Source organism: Papaver somniferum, unplaced genomic scaffold (assembly GCF_003573695.1).
Source record: "Papaver somniferum cultivar HN1 unplaced genomic scaffold, ASM357369v1 unplaced-scaffold_125, whole genome shotgun sequence".
Lineage (NCBI taxonomy): Eukaryota > Viridiplantae > Streptophyta > Magnoliopsida > Ranunculales > Papaveraceae > Papaver > Papaver somniferum.
Window position 1 is genome coordinate 7,783,475 of NW_020621603.1, and position 22,707 is coordinate 7,806,181.

The following is a 22,707-nucleotide window of genomic DNA, read 5'->3' on the forward strand; positions in this document are numbered from 1 at the left end:
TCGGAGCGAGTATGTACCTAGAATGCGAACATTGGTTGTGAACATATAGATGCCTTCGTGATTTACGTGTTCACAATTAGTACCTAAAGTTTGCAGTATGTCCCATTTTGTTGCAGATTTCACAACAAGTCTAACTAAAATGCATCTGATGAACCGAACCAGTAGTACCTAACATAACTGGTGAGGATGCTACATCCTTAGGCTTCGGTCACTGTTCATGTGGAGGTTATCTGGACTTAATATCTTCAAGTGTAAGCTCAACTTCACAATTATGTGCAGAAATCACAAATTGTCGATAGTCTTTGCCCAAACCACGTAATGCATACTAAAAAAAAAAACATCTGATTCATCAAAGATACCTTGTTTGATGTGATGAATTAGACGACCGCGAAGGAGAGATTTATTTGCAGAAAACTTTTGAACAAATTCTTTTTCTCAAATGCAACCAAATATCTCGACCAGTTGTGAAGCCAACTACACTTCTAAAGATTTGTACGCGTCACTAGACTGTGGCATTTAAACATGACATCACAAATCTATTCATCGTACGTCATTGAATTAGCTCAAGATTTAAGAACTGGTAATAAATGAAAAATACTACATTCAATAGGAATTTCGAATTGTTCCATCCACGTACTCACAAATCTATACATGTCTTTAAAATTACAAATGTTTGAGTAAATTTTTTTAGTTAATTTTTTTCTTTCTTAGACCGCACAATGCCATCTGTTCCGGCCAGCATCTCATACTTATCTTTCCTAGTCAAGTTGGTGCATTCAAACTCGAGCGTTCTGGCTAAAAGCCTCTGAATGTAATTTGCAACCTCGACTGGAGATTTCCCACCTGTGCAAGTCATTTCAGTAGGCAACTGATTTAAAAACGTAATTTCATATGTCGGCGTTGGGTTCATTAATACGAAATAAGGATCCATAAGCTTAAACCCACGAGTCGATGTACCGAAAAATACGTTTTGCTTCGTGTGTATTGCAACCGGAACAATCCTGTCTGTGAGCTCAGCAAACAATGCACTGAATCTAAGAAGGAACGGCTCTCTACAAGTTGTTCCCTCTGGACAAATCATCAAGTCCCCTTCTTCGAGCAAGCGTCTGATATTTTCAGCATCTTTCTCCCTTTCTCTTGTTAAGGCTACGGTTTTAATCGGAGATATCAACTCTGAGAATTTGCTTATACTGTAAGTGACACAACTGATTTTTCTCCCCAAGGCTACAGCAGTTATCACCGGGTCCAACGTGGTCCTGTGATTGCATACTAAAAGAACACCAGGTTGGCCTTTTCTCGGGGCAGAAGGAGGGTTTCCTTTTACGGTAATTTTTACGCAGAGGAGGAGCTTACATGTGTACCAGACGATTCTTTCCGGCAAAAAAATGCTGATGTAGATCCTAAGAAGGGCCAGAACGAAACCGATTGGCAACCATAAGAAAGTCAAGAGTGCACTTATCGGAGTCGGCCTTTCAACCAATCTTCCTTCGTGAAATATTAGCCGACTTAGAAGCTTGTTCCGGTGAACTGGTTCACATTTAGTCTTTTGGACCATATAACCTTCCTGTAATCACAGAGAAGACACCGAATTACTTAGATACTAATTTGACCTTCTAGTAAGACAAATGGTTGAGTTGATGCGAACTGTCCTTTAATTGGAGGACCCAGTGGCCCTCCTAGAAAGGAACTTTTTTTTTCCATAATTTAATACTAGAAGTAAAACGCTAGAGATGGAAAAACAGAAGGATGAAATTACCTTGCAAACGGACATGAAAGCTTGATCAGACTTCCGATCACCCAAACCTAAATCAGGTAAATTGTCACGGAATTCTCTTTCCAATGCTTCTTTCTTATGGGCACCAACAAGAACACCTGGTTTTTGAACAAACCCACTAGCTCTTCCAGATTTACACAACACTTGAAGCTCTGTTCCCAGAACTTTATCAACACCTAAGAAACTTTTAACAAACGGTTCAACCAGAATTCTCGGATTCGCGGTGACAATATATCTTTTGCCAAAAGAACTAAACACTTTCCAGCTCTCGGGATGAACATCTCCGGCGTAAAATCGTGGTAAAACGGAGCGTGCAACGATTTCGATATCTTTGATCTTTAGACCGGCGAAAGTTATGAATATGAACGTTTTGATGGCTAACGCTTCTGATATGAAAATATAAGAGAAGTAAACAAATGGGACGGAAAGTAGAAGAAGTAGTCCTCTTAGTAAACTACCAGCTTCGACTGCAACAAGCATGAAATATGGGAAGGCGCTTTTAGATATTAGAAGGGTTCCGTCCAAATCCGCAGCTACCGATTGTTCTGACCGGTTTTCGTAATTACATTTCGAGATAGGTGGGAAACCATGGTGATGATTTGAATTATGAAACAGAGAACCCATGTTTGAGTAAGCAAAGAATCAAAAGAAAGAAGAAAGAGAGTAGATGATAATGCAGGTGTTTATGGGGGAGGGAATGAAGAGAAGAGAAGTGACTAAAGATATCGTTGTAGTTTGTGAATTTGGTGAGTTGTTTAATCGGTATATATATAGACGTACCATGAAGAAAATGATTTGCATTATTTAGTAAATTTAAGTTTAATATTAATTAGACGTCGCACCATCTTTTTTCTTTTTCTTTTCTCTTGTGAGTTTCTTTTTTATTTTGAAGCATGTGGAGCAGTGCTGCAGTGCAGGAAGGACCGACATACGGATCATATGGAATGATAATGCATCGTACGTGTACGATTTGTTCAAGTTGAGACGAGGCTCACCTCAACCAGGAACGACAGGCACTTGAGACCCTAAGTTAAGACGAGGCATGATATTTTAATATTCAATAATTAATTTAGTTAATTAATATAGTTTTTTAACAATATCATGGAAAATGATAGATGCACTGAGGACCGTCAAATCGTGGTAATTGAATCGTGGTGGGCACCGTGTAAGAGGGGGTGGGGCCCATGCCTGCCCACCACCTTCCTGATGCTAAGAGTGCCGCACTAAGGACCGTCAAATCCCTCTCGGTGCATATGGCATCGGCGTGTAGCAAAGCCGCAATATCATATATACGTAGGTGGTAATTGAATTATTGTCCCTACTTTTGATAGGTTATATAATTATCTTATCACATAATAAATATGTCCCTTTCCTTGTACAAGCCCATCAGGGGCCAATATTCAATTATGGACTTCCAAATATACCCCAACTATATATTCCGCAGGGGTGTGCAACGGACGGACGGATGCGGATTAGGGGTCACCCGCGTCCAACCCATCAAAATTATGGACTTGAAAAATCCAACCGTATCCGGCCCAATCACCCACAAATTTGACATTCGCGGATCAGCGAATAATACGGACCGGATGCGGATTAACCACGAATTTAGTCACAAAAATGAATAAATAAAAGAACCTACGGTGGCTGTTACTGTAAGCAGAAGAAGCACATATGCAATTGGTTGCATTGCGGAAGTGTGGTCCAGAGAGTAGAAACAAATTCAAAATGATACATGTCCGTCCATGCGTCACTCCAATCCCGACGCCAAGTAAGTCATCTGTCCATCTACTTGGCTAAAAAAAGAATTGTGAAATGATACATGTTGTTCATCTCCTCGTGTTAAGAAAGAAATATGAAGCCCGTCAAGGTGGTATATATATAGGTTGATTAGTGAAAGAGTATCTCTGAATTATATATAGAACGCTCTTCTTTTTTGCGGTTTACCTCATCTGTTTTTGAGTTCTGCTTGGTTTGTCTTCTTATCTGATGGAAGCCATTTTGGCTGGGTTGGTAATTCGGTCACATTTCCATAGGTGTAATCCAGTTATGCTGACAAGTATTTGCTTCTATTAATTTTCCTTACCGTCTACGGTTGCGGATGAATCCGCAGATTTCATAGTCCCACCGCAACCAAACCGCTAAAAGTGCGGATTTGAGAATTTCATCCGTGTCCGGCCCATAGATCTTGCGGATTGGGTTTCGCCCACAATTTTGCGGACGGATACGGATGAAATCAGCGGTTCCGGACTTTTTGCTCACCCCTAATATTCCGTTTCTGTTTTTAAACGGAAATAAAACTGAAAGAGAGAGAAGAAAGCTGCAGATGAGAGAGCTGAGTTCGTGAAAAAAATTTGAAAAAAATTTCAGTGAATCGACGAGAGAGGGAAACAGATATTGGAATTCTTCATCTCCTAGTTCATGTTCTTCATCTGAATCAACAGAATCAGAGATTTTGAGTCCGTTTTTCAATTATTATTAATCAACAGAAACCACTAGATTTGTTTTCCTGAAACAAATTGGTAATGTTGATGTTTATTTGAAGATTAATAAAGTTGTTTTTGATGATTGCATATACGTTTCACAGATTTATATTTCCTTACTTTTGATTTCAGTTTTTTGTGGATGTTGCAGAGATCGTGATTTATTTGGAAGATTGATTTTCGTGATTATTCTGTTAGATTGATTGGGTGATATTGATATAGTTTGATCTCGAGATCCATATTCATCTCTTGAACAGGTACGAATCTTAGATCTGCTCATCAAATTAGATTTTATGTTTATGCTGAAATGTTTGAAGAATCTTGTTTGTGATGAAATTTAGATTATGATTATATTTTTGATGAGATGTTGATATTATTTTGGATCAACCTTGACCGTTGATATAAAAAATAAGATGATTTTTAGTTTATTTTGGATCAACTCTTGTTGTTGATCCAAATTTCTGAACACAAAATTTTGTATTTTGTGTTTTTTTTTCCTTTGGTATATTGCAGGTAATCATTATGCATTCACTTTGTTGCTAATGTAGCTTATATTTTATGTTTCTCATATTCTACATTGAATTTAACTTTCACGAGGGGGCGTAGCCCCCCGAGTGAGGTGCGACGTAATAATATATGTAGCTTAGGTTAGTTTAGACTGCTTTATTTTTGGTTTGCATTGAAATTCATGCTTTTAACTACCTCTTATTGGATCAACTGTGATTGTTTACACATATTTATTGGATCAACTGTGATTGATTACACAAATTTTATTGGATAAACTGTGATTGTTGATCCAAAAATGTGATTGTTGGTTCATATTTATTGGATCAAATGTGATTGTTGATCCAAAACTGTGATTGTTGATCCAAAACTGTGATTGTTGATCCATATTTATTGGATCAAATGTGATTGTTGATCCATAGTTTTTGAATACCACTATCTGTTTATTATTTATTGCAGGCCAAAGATGGTTGTTATAGAGTTCAAATTTTGCAATCAGACCATCTCGCATCCTGTTTCCGGATCAATTACTGTCAAGGAGATGATAAGTGTGGCGAAACATAAGTGTCCCTATGTTCATGAAGAACTCATACTTTTTGGTTACACTGTAGAAGGGATCTCAAATGTCATCAATCATGATTTGGATTTGAGGTTTTTCATTCACTACTGCATCTCACAAGGGATTGACTTGGTGAAGTTTGAAATCCAGTTAAGCACCTGTGTTGATTCTATTTATTCATCATCTTCTTCTGCTCTTGCTCCTGCTTCTTCGTCATCATCAAGTTGTATTTTAAGCGATGAGCTAGCTGTATTGGAAGACGTCACTGATGATGTGTGTTTGATCAAAAAGGTCCTGAAGAAGTCTGATGCTTGGGTCAACATCTTAACTGGAGTAGGGAAGTTGTTTGAAGGTGGTATTAAAGAAGTTAAGGATTGTGTTACAAAGTATGAAACAAATAGTGGTCGCAAATACAAATTGAAGAAGAGTGACCTTGTGCGATACACTGTGGATTGCAAGTTCAAAAAGAAGGAAAATTGTCCCTGGAGGTTTCACGCCTCTCTCCTCGCCAATACAAAAGGTGTATTTTAGTGCAAGAGATACATTGGAGAGCATTCATGTAGTTTAACTAATTCAGACCCATCAAAAGTTAGGATGATAAAATCGTTTATGAAGGATATTTTGGCAGATGATTTACGAGCATCTAAGAAGAAGAAGACTGCCTCCGACGTTATAGATTTACTCCGAATGGAATATGGAGTTGACCTCAAGTATAGTCATGCATACCACAGTTTATAATTCACCAAGAAATTTCTTTGGGGTGATGACATCAAGTCTTACTCAGACTTTGTTTGGTATAAAGATGTCATTGAACATTACAATCCTGGAAGTGTCGTAAATTTTGAGTATTATAGTGTGACGCGTCAGTTGAAAAGGTTTTTCGTGGCCTTTGAAGCTTCTATAACTGGTTTCAACAATTACTGTCGTCCGATGCTATTTATCGATTGTACCTTTCTCACTGGGGAGTTCAAAGGTGGTCTTATGGTTGCTTGCGGCAAAACTAGTAACCAAGGTGTGATTTTTAACCTTTTACTTTTTTTTCATTTTGTATCCATGAATATTTAAACTTGTTAGTGTTGATCCATTATTATGCATTCATTTTCTTGATAAATTTATCTAGGTTTCTCACATTCTATATGTAGCTTAGGTTAGTTTAGACTGCTTTTTTTTTTGTCTGCATTGAAATACTTGCTTTTAACTACCTCTTATTAGATCAACTGTGACTGTTGATCCAAAATTTTGATTGCTTACACAGATTTTATTGGATCAACTGTGATTGTTGATCCAACTAAAATGGATCAACTTCCACTGTTGATCCAACTGAAATGGATCAAATTTGTTTGTTGGCACTTACTGGTCACTTATTTTTGTTTTTGGTGACTTATCTTTGTTTTTTGGTTTTTGTAGAGATCTATCCAGTTGCATTTGGAATTGTCGAAAGTGAAAATTATGATAGTTGGCAATGGTTCTTAACCAATTTGATGGGTATTATTCGTGAAGATCGTCCACTGACCATCATATCAGATCATGGAATCGGCCTTTTGAAGCATGTGCCTGAAGTCATCCCAAATGCTTTCCATTCGTTCTGTTTGTACCATATGAAAGGAAATATTCTTGTTCCAAAGGGCAGGAGTAGACAAACTGCAGTCAAGTTATTCGAAGAGTGCTACACTGCATTAACAAAGCAAAAGTTTTATGCTGCTGCGAAGAGTATGAGTAATCTAAAGTTGGATCCAGTGGTTGCTTGGATGATGAAGATTCCATTCGAGAATTGGGCTGCTCATGCATTTCTAGGAGAAAGGTGGGGTGAGAACACATCTAATATTGCTGAGAGTTTTAACAACGTCATTAAGCATGATAAGCCGCTTCCAGCACTTGTGCTTGTTGATGTTATTCGTGCTAAGGTAATGGAGCATAATTAAAAGAGGTTAGTGGAGTCTAACAAGTGGACTACAAGGATCACTCCTCGTATGCAATCAAGGTTTAACAAGAGGATAAACGACTGCCGTGCATACAAGTTTCGGAGAGCAAGTGAGAAGGTAGTTGAGATCATTTCTCCAACTGGGAAGCATACTGTCGACTTGGATTATAGAACTTGCACCTGCAAATGGTGGAAAAAACATAGCTTTCCTTGCACTCATGCAATGAAAGCAATAATGCATATTGGAAATGATGAACCGTACAACTACATCAACCCTTACTATACTTCTGACTACTATATAAGGTTGTACTCTCGACCCATTTATCCTATTCCTGACTCTGAGAAGCCACATGGAATTAATGAAAATGGGTATATTTTGCCTCCCACCGGTGGTCGAGAACAAGCTGGAAGACCTAAAGGTGTTAGGTACAGGGGTTCTTGTGAAAAGGTGCGGAAGAAGAGGAAGTGTGGCCAGTGTGGGATGCTGACCTTTCACAACCGTCGAACATGTCGCAGAGCTCCTTTGGCTCCTCGTGCACCAACTTTTCGCAAGGAGTCTCATTCCAGGATTATCAACTTCTTGAAGAGGATGTTGTTCTGAAGTTCTTGTGGTGTTGATGAACAAACTTGTTTTAGGTTTCTTACCAGTTTGGTGTTTCTTTTTCTTTTTTGGTTTGCACCTGTTATGTTTTTTTAATGATATACATTCTTATATGTTGTTATGAATTCTATTGTTTTGTTTCTCAAGTATATGTCAGTTGGCAGGTTTCAGGTTTATTGATTTTACAGGTTGTTCACACTATTGTGTGGAAACATTGTTCTTGGGTTCCAACCTAGTTGGATCAACAATGGTTGTTGATCCAACTTATTTGTATCAACAATGGTTGTTGACAAAAAACAAACAAAAAAATTGCATGCTTCTATCTGTATTTTCTAGTAAAAATCCTCAATCTTTGCATACCTGTAAGATTCATTCATAATCAGACCAACATAACTGTATTTTCTAGTAAAACTCCTCAAGCTTTGCGTACCTGTAACATTCATTCATAATCAGACCAACATAACTGAATCAACAGTGGATGTTGATCCAACATAACTGGATCAACAGTGGTTGTTGATACACAAAACAATCAAAAAAATTGCATGGCTCCATCTGTATTTGCTAATAAACTCCTCAAGCTATACATACCTGTAACATTCATCCATAATCAGACAACAAATACATCCATAAATGATCAGACAAAACAAATACTTGTAACAAATAAATCATTAATAATGGTTCATAATAATTCAATCAGACCTACAATAAGATTTACTTACTAAGATAAGTATTTTTAAAACTACAGTTAGATTTTGTTTACAGACCATGAACAGAGTATGACATCAAGCTCACTCTAATGGTTCAGCTAATGCTTCATCTAATGGATCAACTACTGGTTCAACTGAGTCTTGCAATTGGATTTTTTGTTGAATAGAGTCAGTAGCTGAATCAGGAAGTTGTTCCGGTTTCTTCCATGAACCCAATTCTGACAAGATTCTTGCTGCAATCTTCACTCGCTTCTTGTTCAACTTCTCATCTAAGTTAGTGATTTCAGATAGGTGTTCACAGTTTCCATGCTTCACCAAATTCTTCATGTACATGCAAGTGTGCAATGCACGGTCGCATCCATCTTGTGCTGGTACAATGCAATGTGAGAATCTTGTCTCGATATTACCACCTATCTACGGATCTCTGTGGCCCATTTCATTCAGCCATTGAGTCAGTGGTACTATCATCACCATATATTGCCATTTGTAATCTGCGTTTCTCCTTGCAGAGTTGTACACTATCCATTTTCCTTTTACCAACGCCAGCACCACCCAATGGTATCCAACACCGTCCTTGTCAGTCAAGCACATTGGTATGATGAGGTATGTGTCTTCAACATTCCCAGTGTCACTGGTCCTCACCTTTTCTGTAACCCCACATCTCTCTACCTTTGCCATATTTTTAGTGGCTAATGCGATCCCCAATATCGGCTGTATCAATATTTTTAAACAAATATATTAGTTTTGCATGTTATGGATCATCTACATTATAAACAAAAGCTACATTTGTCAACAAAAAAAATGCAATTGTGATATCATAACCAGAGAACAACATAAAATGAACAACATATCGTATTTGCAATTAAACTCCCTAAGCTATACATACCTGTAACATTCATTCATAATCAGACTAACTTATTTGGATCAACAATAGTTGTTGATCCAACCTATCTGGATCAACAATGGTTGTTGATCCAACTTATTTGGATCAACAATTGTTGTTGACATACAAAACAAACCAAGATTTTTCTGCTACTTACATAATCATGTGTTGAGAGAATGACGTGGCTCTTGTAATCTGGTTTATCCGGCGAATCCATATTTGATTTCATCAAGTTGATGTAGTAATCAACAATCTCAACATGAATGTTTTGATTATTCAGTAGACACTGTATGAACTTTCCATTGATGACTACTTCGAAATCTTGATTGCAGAAATAAAAACTATAAGATTTCTCGCTGCGAAATAAACAACAAATGAATATGTTATTAAAAAAAGCTAGCATAACCCAAAAAATAACTATGTGAACTAAGGTCTTTGACTTCGAATATGTTATTACATACCATTCAGTTGCATTCTCAAAGAATGGCTCGATGACTTCTTTTTCGCTGTCATTGAATTTTTTCCACAGCTTTAGTTTTTTTGGCTTCATCAGTTTTGTGGGTTCCGCTGGTGTGTTGTCAATTTGACTGTCGAGAGTGTCGAGGTCAATTGTGTCAATTTTTTTCTGCTTCTTTTTTTCTTTTCCACTTTTCCTTTGTCCCCTTCTACGCTTAGTAGGAGGTGTTCGACTTTGAAGTTTATACGGCTTTCTCTTCGGCCTTTCTCCCTTCTTCACCCATTTCACAAGAGAACTGACCTGCGGTTTTTCTGATGCTTTTGTACCATCAGATTGTTCCTCTGATTCGGTTTCCTCTTCAGTTTGCTCCTCAACTGCATCCAAATTAAACAATTTCTTCAATCCTGTGCGTATTGCAGCTCCTTGTATATTTTCATCCTCTTCACTTTGCTTTTCAACCTCTTCACTTTGCTCTTCAACCTCTTCTACTTGTTGTGTTGCCTCACGATCTACCTCATCCATTATTGCACCGAAACTCGGTTGTGAGGGAGTTGTTTGCACATTAGCAGAAATTTCATTAGGTTTAATTATTGAAAGTGGAGGAGTGTCAAACACAATCATATCCTCTGGTATGTCATCATTCTTCTTCTCAATAGACGGACTATTCTCTTCCATTTGTATGTCACCTTTCTCTTCTACTATTCCAGCAGATACTGGAATGTTTTCCACCACCGAATCAAGCTCTACAACGTTTTCGACCACAATATTAAGCTATAAGTCATCAGCTTTCTTTACTTCTCTTCCTGCATGAAATTCTTTCTTCCAACTCTCCTTATTTTTGCTACTTGTTTGTTTTTCCGGATACGTCATTCCACTTTGAAAACCATTCTGAAAAACTTATCTTGAGTTCCAAAACTGTCTTGATTTCCCAAAGTACTTTGAGTTCCCAATGTACTTTGAGTTCCATCTTCAGTTCACAACGAATCGTTCATTTCTTGAGTGTCTTCATTGTTCACAGCCGCAAAATCATCCACTTCCATGTATACTCTAGTTTCATTCCCATCCGTTGGTTGATCATTCTCCGCAGAGTTCATTTCATCTTGATTACCTTTTTCAGATGATTCACCTTTTTGTTGTTGTGTGAACAAATCTTCGAATTCCAAAGCTTCAAATTCTTTCCCTGTATACACTGGTTTATTTTTATTCAGTGATTCCTGAAAAATCCTTTCTTCTTCCTTCCATTCCTTTATTTTCTTGTCAATATCAGCAAGTCGCTCCGGTTCTCCAGCTTGCAAATGTAGTTTTTCCTTGTTCCTCTCATACAGCTCTCTCAAGAATATCGTGTTGTGGACAAACATTTTGATTTGATCCTTGTCCATGTAATGAATCTCATACCTGTCACAATCAAGAAGGATGTTTTCTTCCTCTAGTTCCTTTATCTTTTGTCTATCTTGTTCCAGTTCTCTTGCAGGTGCCGATATGTCAATTAAATAGTTCTCCTCAGGATACACTGGATCAACAAAGTCTTGATGAAACTGCGAAGCATGATGAACACAAACCAAAATATTGTAGACAGTAAAACTGGATCAACATTGGTTGTTGATCCCATTCACATGGATCAACTTCCATTGTTGATCCACAAAAAACTGACAGTAAAAATGGATCAACATTGGTTGTTGATCCCATTCACATGGATCAACATCCATTCTTGATCCACAAAAAACTGATACTAAAACTGGATCAACATTGGATGTTGATCCCATTCACATGGATCAACTTTCTTTGTTGATCCACAAAAAAATGGTACATTAGTAATAGTAAAGATAAAGATAGTAAAAATTGGATCAACTTCCTTTGTTGATCCACAAAAAAAATGATACATTTGTAATGGTAAAGATAAGTATAGTAAAAAAAATTACCGTCTTGCGGAACCAAGTCATATCGATTTTTTTCTTGTTGACTTACTTACTAAAATCAGCTACAAGCTGCTTGCACAATGCGTTCTGGTCCCATCGTAGGAATCTCGGAGTTGCATTTTCAAAATTCTTCCTTTTGTCGATGTAGTTTTTGGTACGTTCACAAAACCAACACTGCATAATATAAACAACAATGTTAGTTTTTATCCAATAGTATGCATTTCACTTTCTACAAAAATACACATTTTACTTTTACAGAATTAACGTTTTTTCTTACCACTAGGAGAGTTGTGCAGCCACCGATAGCTAATTGTGTATCCTTCTTGTTTGCCAGGTTCGAAATCAAACATTCCACAACATGATCCGGCCATGACACTTTGCCCATCAGTAATACATGAGGCAACCATTTCTTTGGGAAGGCTGTCATACCAGTATTTTGGAAAAAGAAAACCGTGCATAACCACATACCGAAAAGTCTTACAAAATGCACCGGATCAGACTCATCTTCTGCTGCATTTTTCAGTTTGCTTACAACCTCATTCTTCATTATTGCGTCTGGACAGTCTTTTGGTTTTTCTGGTCTGAACTTTGTATTTAAGAATTCGTTGTAGTCAACTTTATTCGGGTGCAGTTGCTGCTTCAATTCTTCACTCTCTATCAGTCTTCTCATCTTGAATATCAAAGCGAAATCTCTTGCTTCCAGAGAGCATTCTTCGTTTTCTCCAAATTTGAACTTTCTGGTTATTGGATCAAATGCACTCATCAGCAGCTGCATTGCAAGATTAATCTTGTTCATCCATTTACCAATCATTCTCTTGTCTATTACATAAAATGGGATGATTAAGTCCCAATATGGAGATTCCTTCAGTGCTTTTTCAAGTATCAGTTTCTTTTTGTTATTTGCATCTTCTACTTCAAACTTTTTGCATAGAAAATTCCCCATATCAGCCAATGGTTGGAGACCTCCTTTGATTCTTTTTTCATTTTCTCTCGACTTGCCTGCATACATGAAACTCAAATCATTTTCATTTTCATTTTTGACAATAAACTTTTGTTTTCTCAGATTTTACCCATAATATATTTTCACGAGGGGGCGTATCCCCCAAGTGAGGTGCGACGTATAAATATGTGTAATCACAGTTCATGCTTTTAACTACCTCTTATTGGATCAAATGTGATATTTTACACAGATTTATTGGATCAACTGTGGTTTTTTACACATATTTATTGGATCAACTGTGACTGTTGGTCCAAAACTATGATTGATTACACATATTTATTGTATCAACTGTGACCGTTGATCCAAAACTATGATTGCTTACACATATTATTTCATTAAAGAGTCAATGTTTTTACCTTTGAGCCGTGGCTCTGGTTTGCTCTCCTCTTGATTCTCTTCATATGAAATTTGTTGCTCTTCTTCATCGGATTCTGATTCCGATTCTTCTGATTCTACCTTCTTGGTTTTCAGCTTTTGTTGTGGTTTTGCTCTCGGCCTTGAACCGCCTACATACATGAAGATCAATCATTGTGTTTTCAATATTTCAAATAACATAATGAGATATATATACTATCACACATATCATTTTGTTATATCATTTTGCTTTCGGCATGTTGTTGTAAAAAATATTACAATCTATTTTTTTACCTTTACGACTTTCTTCGGTTTGCCCTTTTCTGCTACTTTTACAATCTCTTCTTCCGACTCTTGATCATCTGAATCTTCTTGCCCTTCTTCTTCTTCTTCGGATTCTGATTCCGATTCTTCTTCTTTCGCCCTTGACTCGCCTGCATACATGAAGCTCAATCATTTACATATTGTTTTCGATATTTTAAACAACATTGTTTATATAGGGTACAATCTATGTTATATCAGCAAAAATATTACAATCTATGTTTTTACCTTTGACTACTTTCTTCGGTTTGCTCTTTTCTGCTTCTTCTTCAGATTTATCTTCCTATTCTTCAGAATCTTGATCATCTGATTTTTCTTGTGCTTCTTCTTCTTCGGATTCTGATTCCGATTGTTCTGGTTCTTCCTCAGCTTTCTTCTTTTGTTTCACATTTCGTTCTTCATTTGTATTTTTGTTCTTCCTCTTTCTGGTTGGCTCTTCTTCAATTTTCTTCTTGGTCTTCACATTTTGTTTTGGTTCTTTAGCTTGCCTAATCTCTTGCGTGCCCTTCTCATTTTGATTCTTCTTTAATATCCTTGGCGATCTTCTATGCATTATGTCTTCTCAACTTGAGTTCAACAATTATTATAGTTATATTTTCATAGTAGAACAGTAGAACAAATTGCATACAATGGATCAACTACTATTGTTTATCCTATTTTTATTTGGATCAACTGCAGTTGTTTATCCCTTAAATTGGATCAACTTCTATTGTTGATCCCTTTTATTTGGATCAACTACTGTTGTTGATACAAAAAAAATCTAAAAATCCTTCAGAAACATATCAACAGTAAAACAAATTTGTATACCATGGATCAACTTGTACTGTTGATCCAATTTTTATTTGGATCAACTGTTGTTGTTTATCCCCTATATTGGATCAACTTCCACTGTTGATCCAATTTTTTTTTGGATCAACAACTGTTGTTGATCCCTTAAATTGAACAAAAACAGCTAAATCAACCAAACATCCAGAACCACATTTTTCAAACACTTACCAGTTGAACAAATTTTCATCTGAGCAAAATAATACCAAAAATTTGAAGACAAATATCAACATAACTAGCAAACATTCAAAATCTTCAAATTATGCTTGTTTTAGTCACATACAAAATACTCAGATTTGACGAGAAATCATTTCCTTCCAAGAACACTAACCAAAACTCAAAACTAACTAAACAAGACCAAAATCAAACCTAATTAGTAAATCGCAGTGTAATAATCTGCCAAATACTAACATATAATAATTACATTAACAAAATCAAGACCAAAACATACATGCATCAATTAAATCTGACATCAGAAAATTAGGGTTTTACCTGTTCAATTTTGAAATATTCAAATCGTTCAAATAGGTTTTCTAATGATGGAACGTTGATGATGAAACGTTGACGATGAAACGAAAGTGAAATCGGTTATGTTTTATGATGAAACTGAATTTATACGGTTGATTTTCAGTTTCCTTTGTAGATCGTGGTCTATTGATTAACAGAGAGAAAGAAACGAAGTTGATTTTCAGTTTTAAAGGCTAGTCTATCGATTTCTCTGCAACGGCTAGTGAATTAATGACAGATCGTGAGTGAGAGAAGACGGGGAACCAGAGAAACTGAAACTGAAAATGAAGTTTTAATGTGTCGGATCTAGTATAACGTGGAATATATAGGGGAGCATTTTAGTAATCTAATAAATCCGGTTTTTAATTCCTGAAATTGGTAGGGATATATTTATTTTGGGGAAGGATATATTTGTTGACTTCTAAAAGTAGGGACATATAAATAATGTACCATATACGTAATGGCCTGGAAAGACAGAAACGAACCCCACTAGTTAAATTTAACTATTTACCATTGTCCGAAATTGAGTTTCACATCTACAGATGTATGTACACCTTTCATCATCCACCACGTGTACAGAAAGAGACACGTGGAAGGCATGCAAAACAAGATATCAAAACATGATAGCAAGCATCTCATCAGAAGATGCCACCAATCAGCAGATCTGACGGTCAGGGACAGAGGATCACAGAGGTATGATGGCTCAGAGGAGCACCAGATAATACGCCTTGGGTGTTATCACACCCAATCCCGAGGAAGAACCCAGATCAACGTACGAGAGGAAGTTTGGCTGACACAGATGTGACCAGACAAAGAGATACTTGTCTGACACGAGCAAACACCCATCTACCCGCGTTAAATACCAAAGAGATATACACGTGTCAATCAGCTCGTGGAGGAGGCGAGGATAATCCTTCGTATTCAAGCTCAGGCCGCAGCATATGCCGAAGACCTCTGCTTAATAGGCACAAAGCATAAGAAGATAAGATTACAACGACACCTCAGAAATGGGACCCACATCCCAACCCTATAAATACCCCTCTACACTAAGAGAGAAGGGGTCGACTAATTGAGAGCAATTATAGGAGAATATAGGAGAGAGAAATAGGAAGAGTAAGTAATCCCCCTACTTCCGCAGACCTATGTATACTCTAAAGTCATTCGACTATCTTTGTAACCATTCAATACATAGTGAAACACCAGTCCCGTGGACGTAGGCCTTAGTGCTGAACCACGTAAATCTGTATTATTTACATTTCAGCACCTTACATTCAGCGTTAAACTTCATATGCTTTACATTTATACTTGATTCTTGGTTTATTCCTTTATACGAACATTATTTATGATAATATTCGACTAGACAATGACAAGCCCGAAGGCTTCGAGTCGATGAATCGATATAATCATCCCCTTTACGCATACGACGTACAATTCTAGAATTAGGATGTATGCGAGTATTTTTTGTGAACACGTAGATGGCTTCGTGATTTATGTGTTCACAATCTGGCGCTAGAAACAGGGACTTTGTCCCGGTAAAATATTTATCTTATCCTGTGATTTCACCTTAAACGCGCGTTATGGTTGTGCCATATTCTGGGTTCAGCGTGCTTTCAAAACCCTTTTTATTCTAGGTTCAGCGTGCTTTCAAAACCTTTTTTATTCTGGGTTCATGGTCTTCATTTTCACAAACACCATTTCAAACAGACAAATCCACGGCTATCTATCACAGATTTGCACGTAAGGCATTTTTCTTTTAAAACTAAGACTTAATAATCCAGATTCATGAGTTCTCGCGACGGATCTTCCTTTTCAAGAGTTTTCTTTTTCAAAAGTAGTCTGAAAACAAGGTCCACGATTGTTTATTAGAGGATTTGTATTGCAAAAACTAGACCGATGGAATCTTTACATTTTTCTTTTATTAAGGCCCTTGGGAAGCTCATTTCCTTCTATTCCAATAATCTTGCGGATACGAATGGCACTAACCCGATCAGCATGGTTGACGCCCCATCCCCTATAACGCCATTATTGGACGAAAGTGGGTACATAAACTCAAGGGAGTGGCAGCAACTTACTACCAATATCTCAGGTTCCCTACACCCGAGGGAGTGATGGAAATCAAGGGAGATCGGGTCTCTGCAAAAGAGTGCCAGACCACTCGGGATCGTATCAACAACGAACAGGAAGAGCAGCGAAAAACCCAAAGGATCAAAAATAAAGAAGCTGCGAAAGAAAAGGCCATAGACCTGTTCCTCAAGGAAACCACAAGGAAGGGCTTGACAAAGGATGATAATGTCCTTAACACAGAGGCAAGTACTTCAGCAGCCAACGAAGGACAGAAACATACCAAATAGCAATTAAAGAACGTCCCAGTCCTTGGGGACCCGAAGCCGGTGTTCACACCAGTGGAGCCCGTAAAAGAAATTAACATAGGAAGGGAAGAAAACCCGAAGATGATCAAAGTAGGGACCATAATGGACGAAAAAAGAGAAGATTACTTAACCAAATTACTTGAATAATACGCGGATGTATTAGCTTGGAAGTTAGGAGACATGCCGGGGATTGATCCGAAAATAATCCAACACGAGCTGCGCATCAAACCAGGCACGCCACCTTTCAGGCAGATTATAAGAAAAGTTGCACCAGAGTATCATAAGGCAGTAGAAAAAGAACTTCGGAAACTACTAGAAGCAGGCTTCATCAAGGAAGTCAAATACCCTACATGGATCTCCAACATGGTCGTCGTTCCTAAGAAAAATGGAGGGGTTAGGATATGCATCGACTTTACTAACCTCAACAAGGCATGTCCAAAGGACAGCTATCCCCTGCCGAGCATAGATCAACTGGTTGAAGCAGTGGAAGGATACGAAGAGCTGTCATTCATGGACGGATATTCTGGTTACAACCAAGTATCCCTGGAAGAAGAAGATCAACTACACACAGCATTTTACACCCCGCATGGCCTTTATTGCTACACTAGAATGCCCTTTGGACTTCGAAACGCAGGGGCAACGTACCAAAGAATGGTCGATGCTATCTTCAGGCCATGGATTGGTAGTACCCTAGAAGTCTACGTTGATGACATGCTCGTCAAAAGTAGGCTGCAAAGATCACCACCAGGACCTGAGAGATATTTTCGAAGCAATGAGGAAACATCACATGAAAGTAAATCCAGAAAAATGCACTTTCGGTGTCACCTCAGGGAAATTCCTCGGATATCTGGTAACAAAAAGGGGTATTGAGGTAGACCCCGCGAAGATTCAGGCCATAGTGGAAATGCCATCTCCGAAGAATTTAAAAGAAGTGCAAAAGCTCAATGGGTCCTCAGCAGCCTTGGGCATATTTATTGCCCGATCCTCGGACAAATGCAAACATTTTTTCAATATTCTCAAAAAAGGGAGTAAGTTTGAATGGACCGCAGAATGCGAAGAAGCCTTCCAAAGAATCAAGGAACACATGGCTTCAATTCCGATCCTGCAGAAGCCTGATCCTGATGAGGTTTTGGCATTGTACATAGAAGCGACAGAAGACGCAGTTAGCGCAATGTTGGTCAAAACTAATACGAAGATAGAATAACCTATCTATTATGTCAGTAAGACCCTCAATTCTGCGGAAAGGAATTACACGAAGATCGAACAACTCATCCTGGCATTGGTATGGGCTACTCAAAAGCTGAGAACCTATTTTCTAACTCAGTTCATCCGCGTCCCATGCAAAGCACCACTGGAAGCAGTCCTCAAAAGCGCGGGAAAAGTAGGTAGAATAGCAAAGTGGAACACCCACCTGGACCAATTCAACATCATTCATGAAAATCATTCCCAAAAATCCCAAGTTTTGGCGGATTTCTTAGAAGACCTCCCCCTGGACAACGATGAAGAGATTAGGGGAATGCCAGAAGCCGACGAGGAAAGCAAGAATCCAATTGATGTCCTCGAACCCGCGAGTCAAAGACAATGGGAAGTCTTCATTGATGGTTCCAAAAATAAGGAAGGGGCAGGAATAGGCATTGTCATCACCACCCCAACTAGAGAAAGGATCGTACATGCACTCAGGTTAGAATTCAAAGAGCATACTAACAACATCGTCGAATACGAGGCAGTCGTATATGCCCTCCGCTTAATAATAGAGATGGGGGTAACTGATGTAAGACTGACAAGTGATTCGAAGCTTGTCATACGGCAAATAGGGCTCGAATACAATGTGTACGACGACACCCTCTTAGCTTACATGGCCTTGGTCCAAACATTGGCATCACAAATTCCGAACATCAAGTTCCGACACTTATGCAGAAGGGATCTCAGGCACGTGGATGCCCTAGCATATATATCATCCATGCTGAAGGACAAGAGTACCGAAGCTATCAAAATAACAAGGGTATAAGAGCCTTCGATTGCATCACAATTTTCCTTTGCTACAAATCAAGATACAATGGAATAAAATATCGAAGATCAGGGGGGAGAAGACATCTGTGACGATTTTGACGAAGAAGATATCCTGTCAAGAGCAAATCAAGACGAAGATTTCAACAACGAAGATGATTGGAGAATGATGATCCATGCGTTTCTCAAGGATGGAACCTTACCCGTGGATCGCAAACAAACAAGGAAAATACTTTCCAAAGTAGGAAGATATGATCTTCGGGATGGGATCCTGTACAAGAAATCTTTCCTCGGACCGTTACTACGTTGCTTATCCAGGAAAGAGGGGCATCGAATTATAAACGACATCCATTATGGTGACGCAGGGAATCATAGCGGCATGAGATCACTAGCCGACAAAGCTAAAATGCAAGGATATTACTGGCCCACAATGATACAAGATGCTTCAAGAATGTCCCGACGATGTGAAGAATGTCAGCGTTTCGCCAAAAAGATACACGCACCAGCAACAACGTTGAATTCGGTGGATAGTCCGTGGCCATTTGCAAAATGGGGCATAGATATCGTTGGCCTTTCATCGAAGGATCAGGGAAAATACTATTTTTGATAGTAGCCACGGACTACTTCAGTAAATGGGTGGAAGCCAAAGCCTTAGCCAGGATCAGAGACGTGTACGTGTTTACTTTCATACTCCAAAACATTATTTGCAGGTTCGGCATACCAGCGGAAATCGTGTCCGATAATGGTAAACAATTACAGGGGAAAAACATAGACATGCTCTTCGACACTTTCAAAATAAGGAAAAACAAGTCCACCCCCATATACCCTCAAAGCAACGGACAAGCGGAAGCTACTAACAAGACCCTCGCCCTTATCCTCAAAAATCAATTAGACGAGCACAAGGGGCGATGGTGTGAACAGCTACCTAATGTATTATGGGCATACAGGAAAACACGAAGATCTGCCACTGGGGAGTCCCCATTTCTCCTCACTTATGGAGCTGAAGCAGTCATCCCAACGGAGATCCTCATGAAAACCACAAAGACCGAAGCATGGGAGAAAAATCTCACAACAGACATGATGTTAGAGAGACTGGACGACCTGGAAGGAAGAAGGGAAGCAGCATTGCAAAAGATGGAAAATTATCAACGGAGACTAGCGAGAGAGTACAACAAAAAGGTTAAGCTTCGAAATTTTATAGAATGGCAGTATGTGCTAAGAACAATCCTGCAGTATCAACGAGAGAAGAAATGGGGAAAGTTAGCACCTACATGGGGAGGACCTTTTATAATACACGACATTGCGGGAAACGGTTCCTACTATCTTCGCAATATGAAAGGCGAGGTCCTCCGGTACCCTTGGAATGCTAAATGGCTCAAACCGTACTACCCATAGGAGCAGCGCAGCTTTGCATCTGCGTGAAGAATACCAGAAGAAGAAGGCAGCGTAACCGCTTTACATGTTTCTATCTCTGGACGAGGAGTAGCAGGCCTCAACCTATCAATCAAACAAACTTTTTGGGAAATCTTCAAGCAAACGAAATGGTCAAAAGGCCCGCTGGATGAATGCATGTACATTACATGATAAATTAACAATATTGGGGAAAATAGTTAATCTACAATCTCTCAGGACTCCCCTGTCAGTGTCTATGAGTGTAAGACCAGGGGGAAGGCACCCAGCAGAAAGAGATACCCAACCAATTTTAAGGCAGCGGGTCGACGGAATGGGTGCATGTAAATATTTTCAAATAAGCATTCCATATCCTAGAACGCTGCCTCGGCCCCCACCGTTTGGGAATCCTCTGGCCCAGGATTCGCCAGCGGGATGACATGTCTCAAGACGATCACGAAGGTATTTACCTTCGGTGTCGCACCCAAACACTCTCAACTTTTTACAAAACAAGTTATTTCTAGTTTAACACTTCACAATACTTAAAATAAAAAGATGAATTGATAGCGCAGGTACGCCAAAAGGATGATCCATTTCATAAAGAGTTGATTACAAGTTCAACAAATAAGATAGAGCAAGAAACACATCAAAAAATGATCCGAAATTATATAATCAACAAGGATCAACTTTCTATGACTAATAAAAGAAATCTACTTGGACGATACAGCTCCATCAACAGGGTTGTCTCTGCGAGATGAAGGTACGCTACCACCTGAAGAGGGCCCAGAAGAACCAGGCAAGGGCGCGAGAAGGGGACGACGCGGATAATTCTTGACAAGACTATGTTCGACTTTAATATCAAGTTCAATCTTATCTAGGACTTTGTTGGTCTCTTCAGCCAACTGACATCGAGCTTTATAAGTGATAACAGCGGTCCGCTGGTTGTCCTGAGACAGCAATGCAGACCGCCTCTTTGGAGGAAATCTCCGCTGCTTTCTCACGAGACGCGGCCAACCCTTTGAAATAGTTGGCTTGTCCTTCCTGCTGCAAAGGCAGATTGAGTCTTTTTAAGCTCATCATTTGCTGCGTGAAGCTGTCCCTCGAGTGCTGAAAACAAGAAATACCAAGGGGTTAAAATGAAGAAATAACAGAATTACACTCGATAAAACGATGTTATACCTTCGACATTAGCCGAAGCCTCTTCATACTCATTGACAACTACGTCCCGAGCCTCATCAAGAAAGTCATATTCGTTGGATAGTTTCTTATAATATGTTTGAAGGTTTGTAAAGGCAAATTGACTCACGTCTAAGTCTACCTGCTTCATTGAATCCAAGTGACGAAGATGGTTGACTTCGTCATTCATCTCCCCCATCCTTTTATGGAGTCGATACACATTCACTTCAAGATCTATTTCAGACTCCACTTGGCGAGCAACATCAGCTCGAGACGCTGCTAGGGCTTTACTAAGAGCACCAACCTCGGCCCTAGCATTATCTCTTTCCTCGGAAAGACGCAGCATACTATCCCTAACCCCGGGGCGTAAGAAAGAACGAGCCTGTTGTAACTCTCCTTCCAAAAAACGCACTCTAGCCTCTAAGTCCGAAGCATGTTCTCGAGCATCACGCAGGTTGTCATGCGTGCATAGCAGCGTACCACTAAACAGACAACGGTCATGATTGTACTTATTTTGCATATCAACCATCAGTGTTCTCTTTTCACGCCACTCAGCTGTTAAGGCGTTGTGCTCATCATCACGAGCATTCCACGTTATGGCTTCGCTTTTCAACTTACCCACTAACTCTGCAATACGGGATTTTTGTCGTTCCCTTTCTTTCCGAAGCCATATCAACTCGGGAACTCCACCCACTGAAGATAGTATGGGGAGACTCATAAAGAACACCAAAATACAGATAGGGAATCACGAGGAGTGAAAGATCCGTAAAATACGAACCTGTGAAGGACGAGATATTTCTACGAGTCTGTTCCAATTCGTTGCGGACTATAGCAAGTTCTGAACGAAGACTCTCCTCAGCGTTACCCAACTGTTATTTTTCCTTTAGACGGCCCCTCAGTTCATTTATTTCCACTTCAGCCGCAGACAGTTCCTCTTCTCTATGACGAAGCTTGGCC

The 22,707-nt window shown here is 38.9% G+C and overlaps 2 protein-coding genes across 2 annotated transcripts; one reads left to right on the forward strand and one right to left on the reverse strand.

Annotated features, from left to right (window-relative positions):
* Positions 1-515: 515 nt before the first annotated feature.
* On the reverse strand, positions 516-2,506 carry LOC113331137 (glycerol-3-phosphate 2-O-acyltransferase 6-like). The gene is made up of 2 exons (XM_026577893.1): positions 1,757-2,506; positions 516-1,564 (listed from the first exon to the last, which is right to left on the reverse strand). Exons 1-2 carry the CDS (start codon positions 2,396-2,398, stop codon positions 692-694), a joined length of 1,515 nt encoding a protein of 504 aa, XP_026433678.1. The 5' UTR covers positions 2,399-2,506; the 3' UTR covers positions 516-691.
* Positions 2,507-5,224: 2,718 nt separating this feature from the next.
* LOC113331278 lies at positions 5,225-7,239 on the forward strand. The gene is made up of 4 exons (XM_026578004.1): positions 5,225-5,775; positions 5,881-6,027; positions 6,172-6,329; positions 6,725-7,239. The coding sequence occupies exons 1-4, from the start codon at positions 5,225-5,227 to the stop codon at positions 7,237-7,239; spliced, it is 1,371 nt and encodes a 456-aa protein (XP_026433789.1).
* Positions 7,240-22,707: the final 15,468 nt, after the last annotated feature.

Bases quoted from the DNA above. Each gene is read 5' to 3' on its own strand.
- LOC113331137 (XM_026577893.1), bottom strand. From the start codon at position 2,398: ATGGGTTCTCTGTTTCATAATTCAAATCATCACCATGGTTTCCCACCT. The intron at 1,565-1,756 runs GTAATTTCATCC...CTGTGATTACAG, and splicing joins CTTTCATGTCCGTTTGCAAG to GAAGGTTATATGGTCCAAAA.
- LOC113331278 (XM_026578004.1), top strand. From the start codon at position 5,225: ATGGTTGTTATAGAGTTCAAATTTTGCAATCAGACCATCTCGCATCCT. The intron at 5,776-5,880 runs GTTCAAAAAGAA...GCATTCATGTAG, and splicing joins CGATACACTGTGGATTGCAA to TTTAACTAATTCAGACCCAT. The intron at 6,028-6,171 runs GTATAGTCATGC...TGAGTATTATAG, and splicing joins GAATATGGAGTTGACCTCAA to TGTGACGCGTCAGTTGAAAA.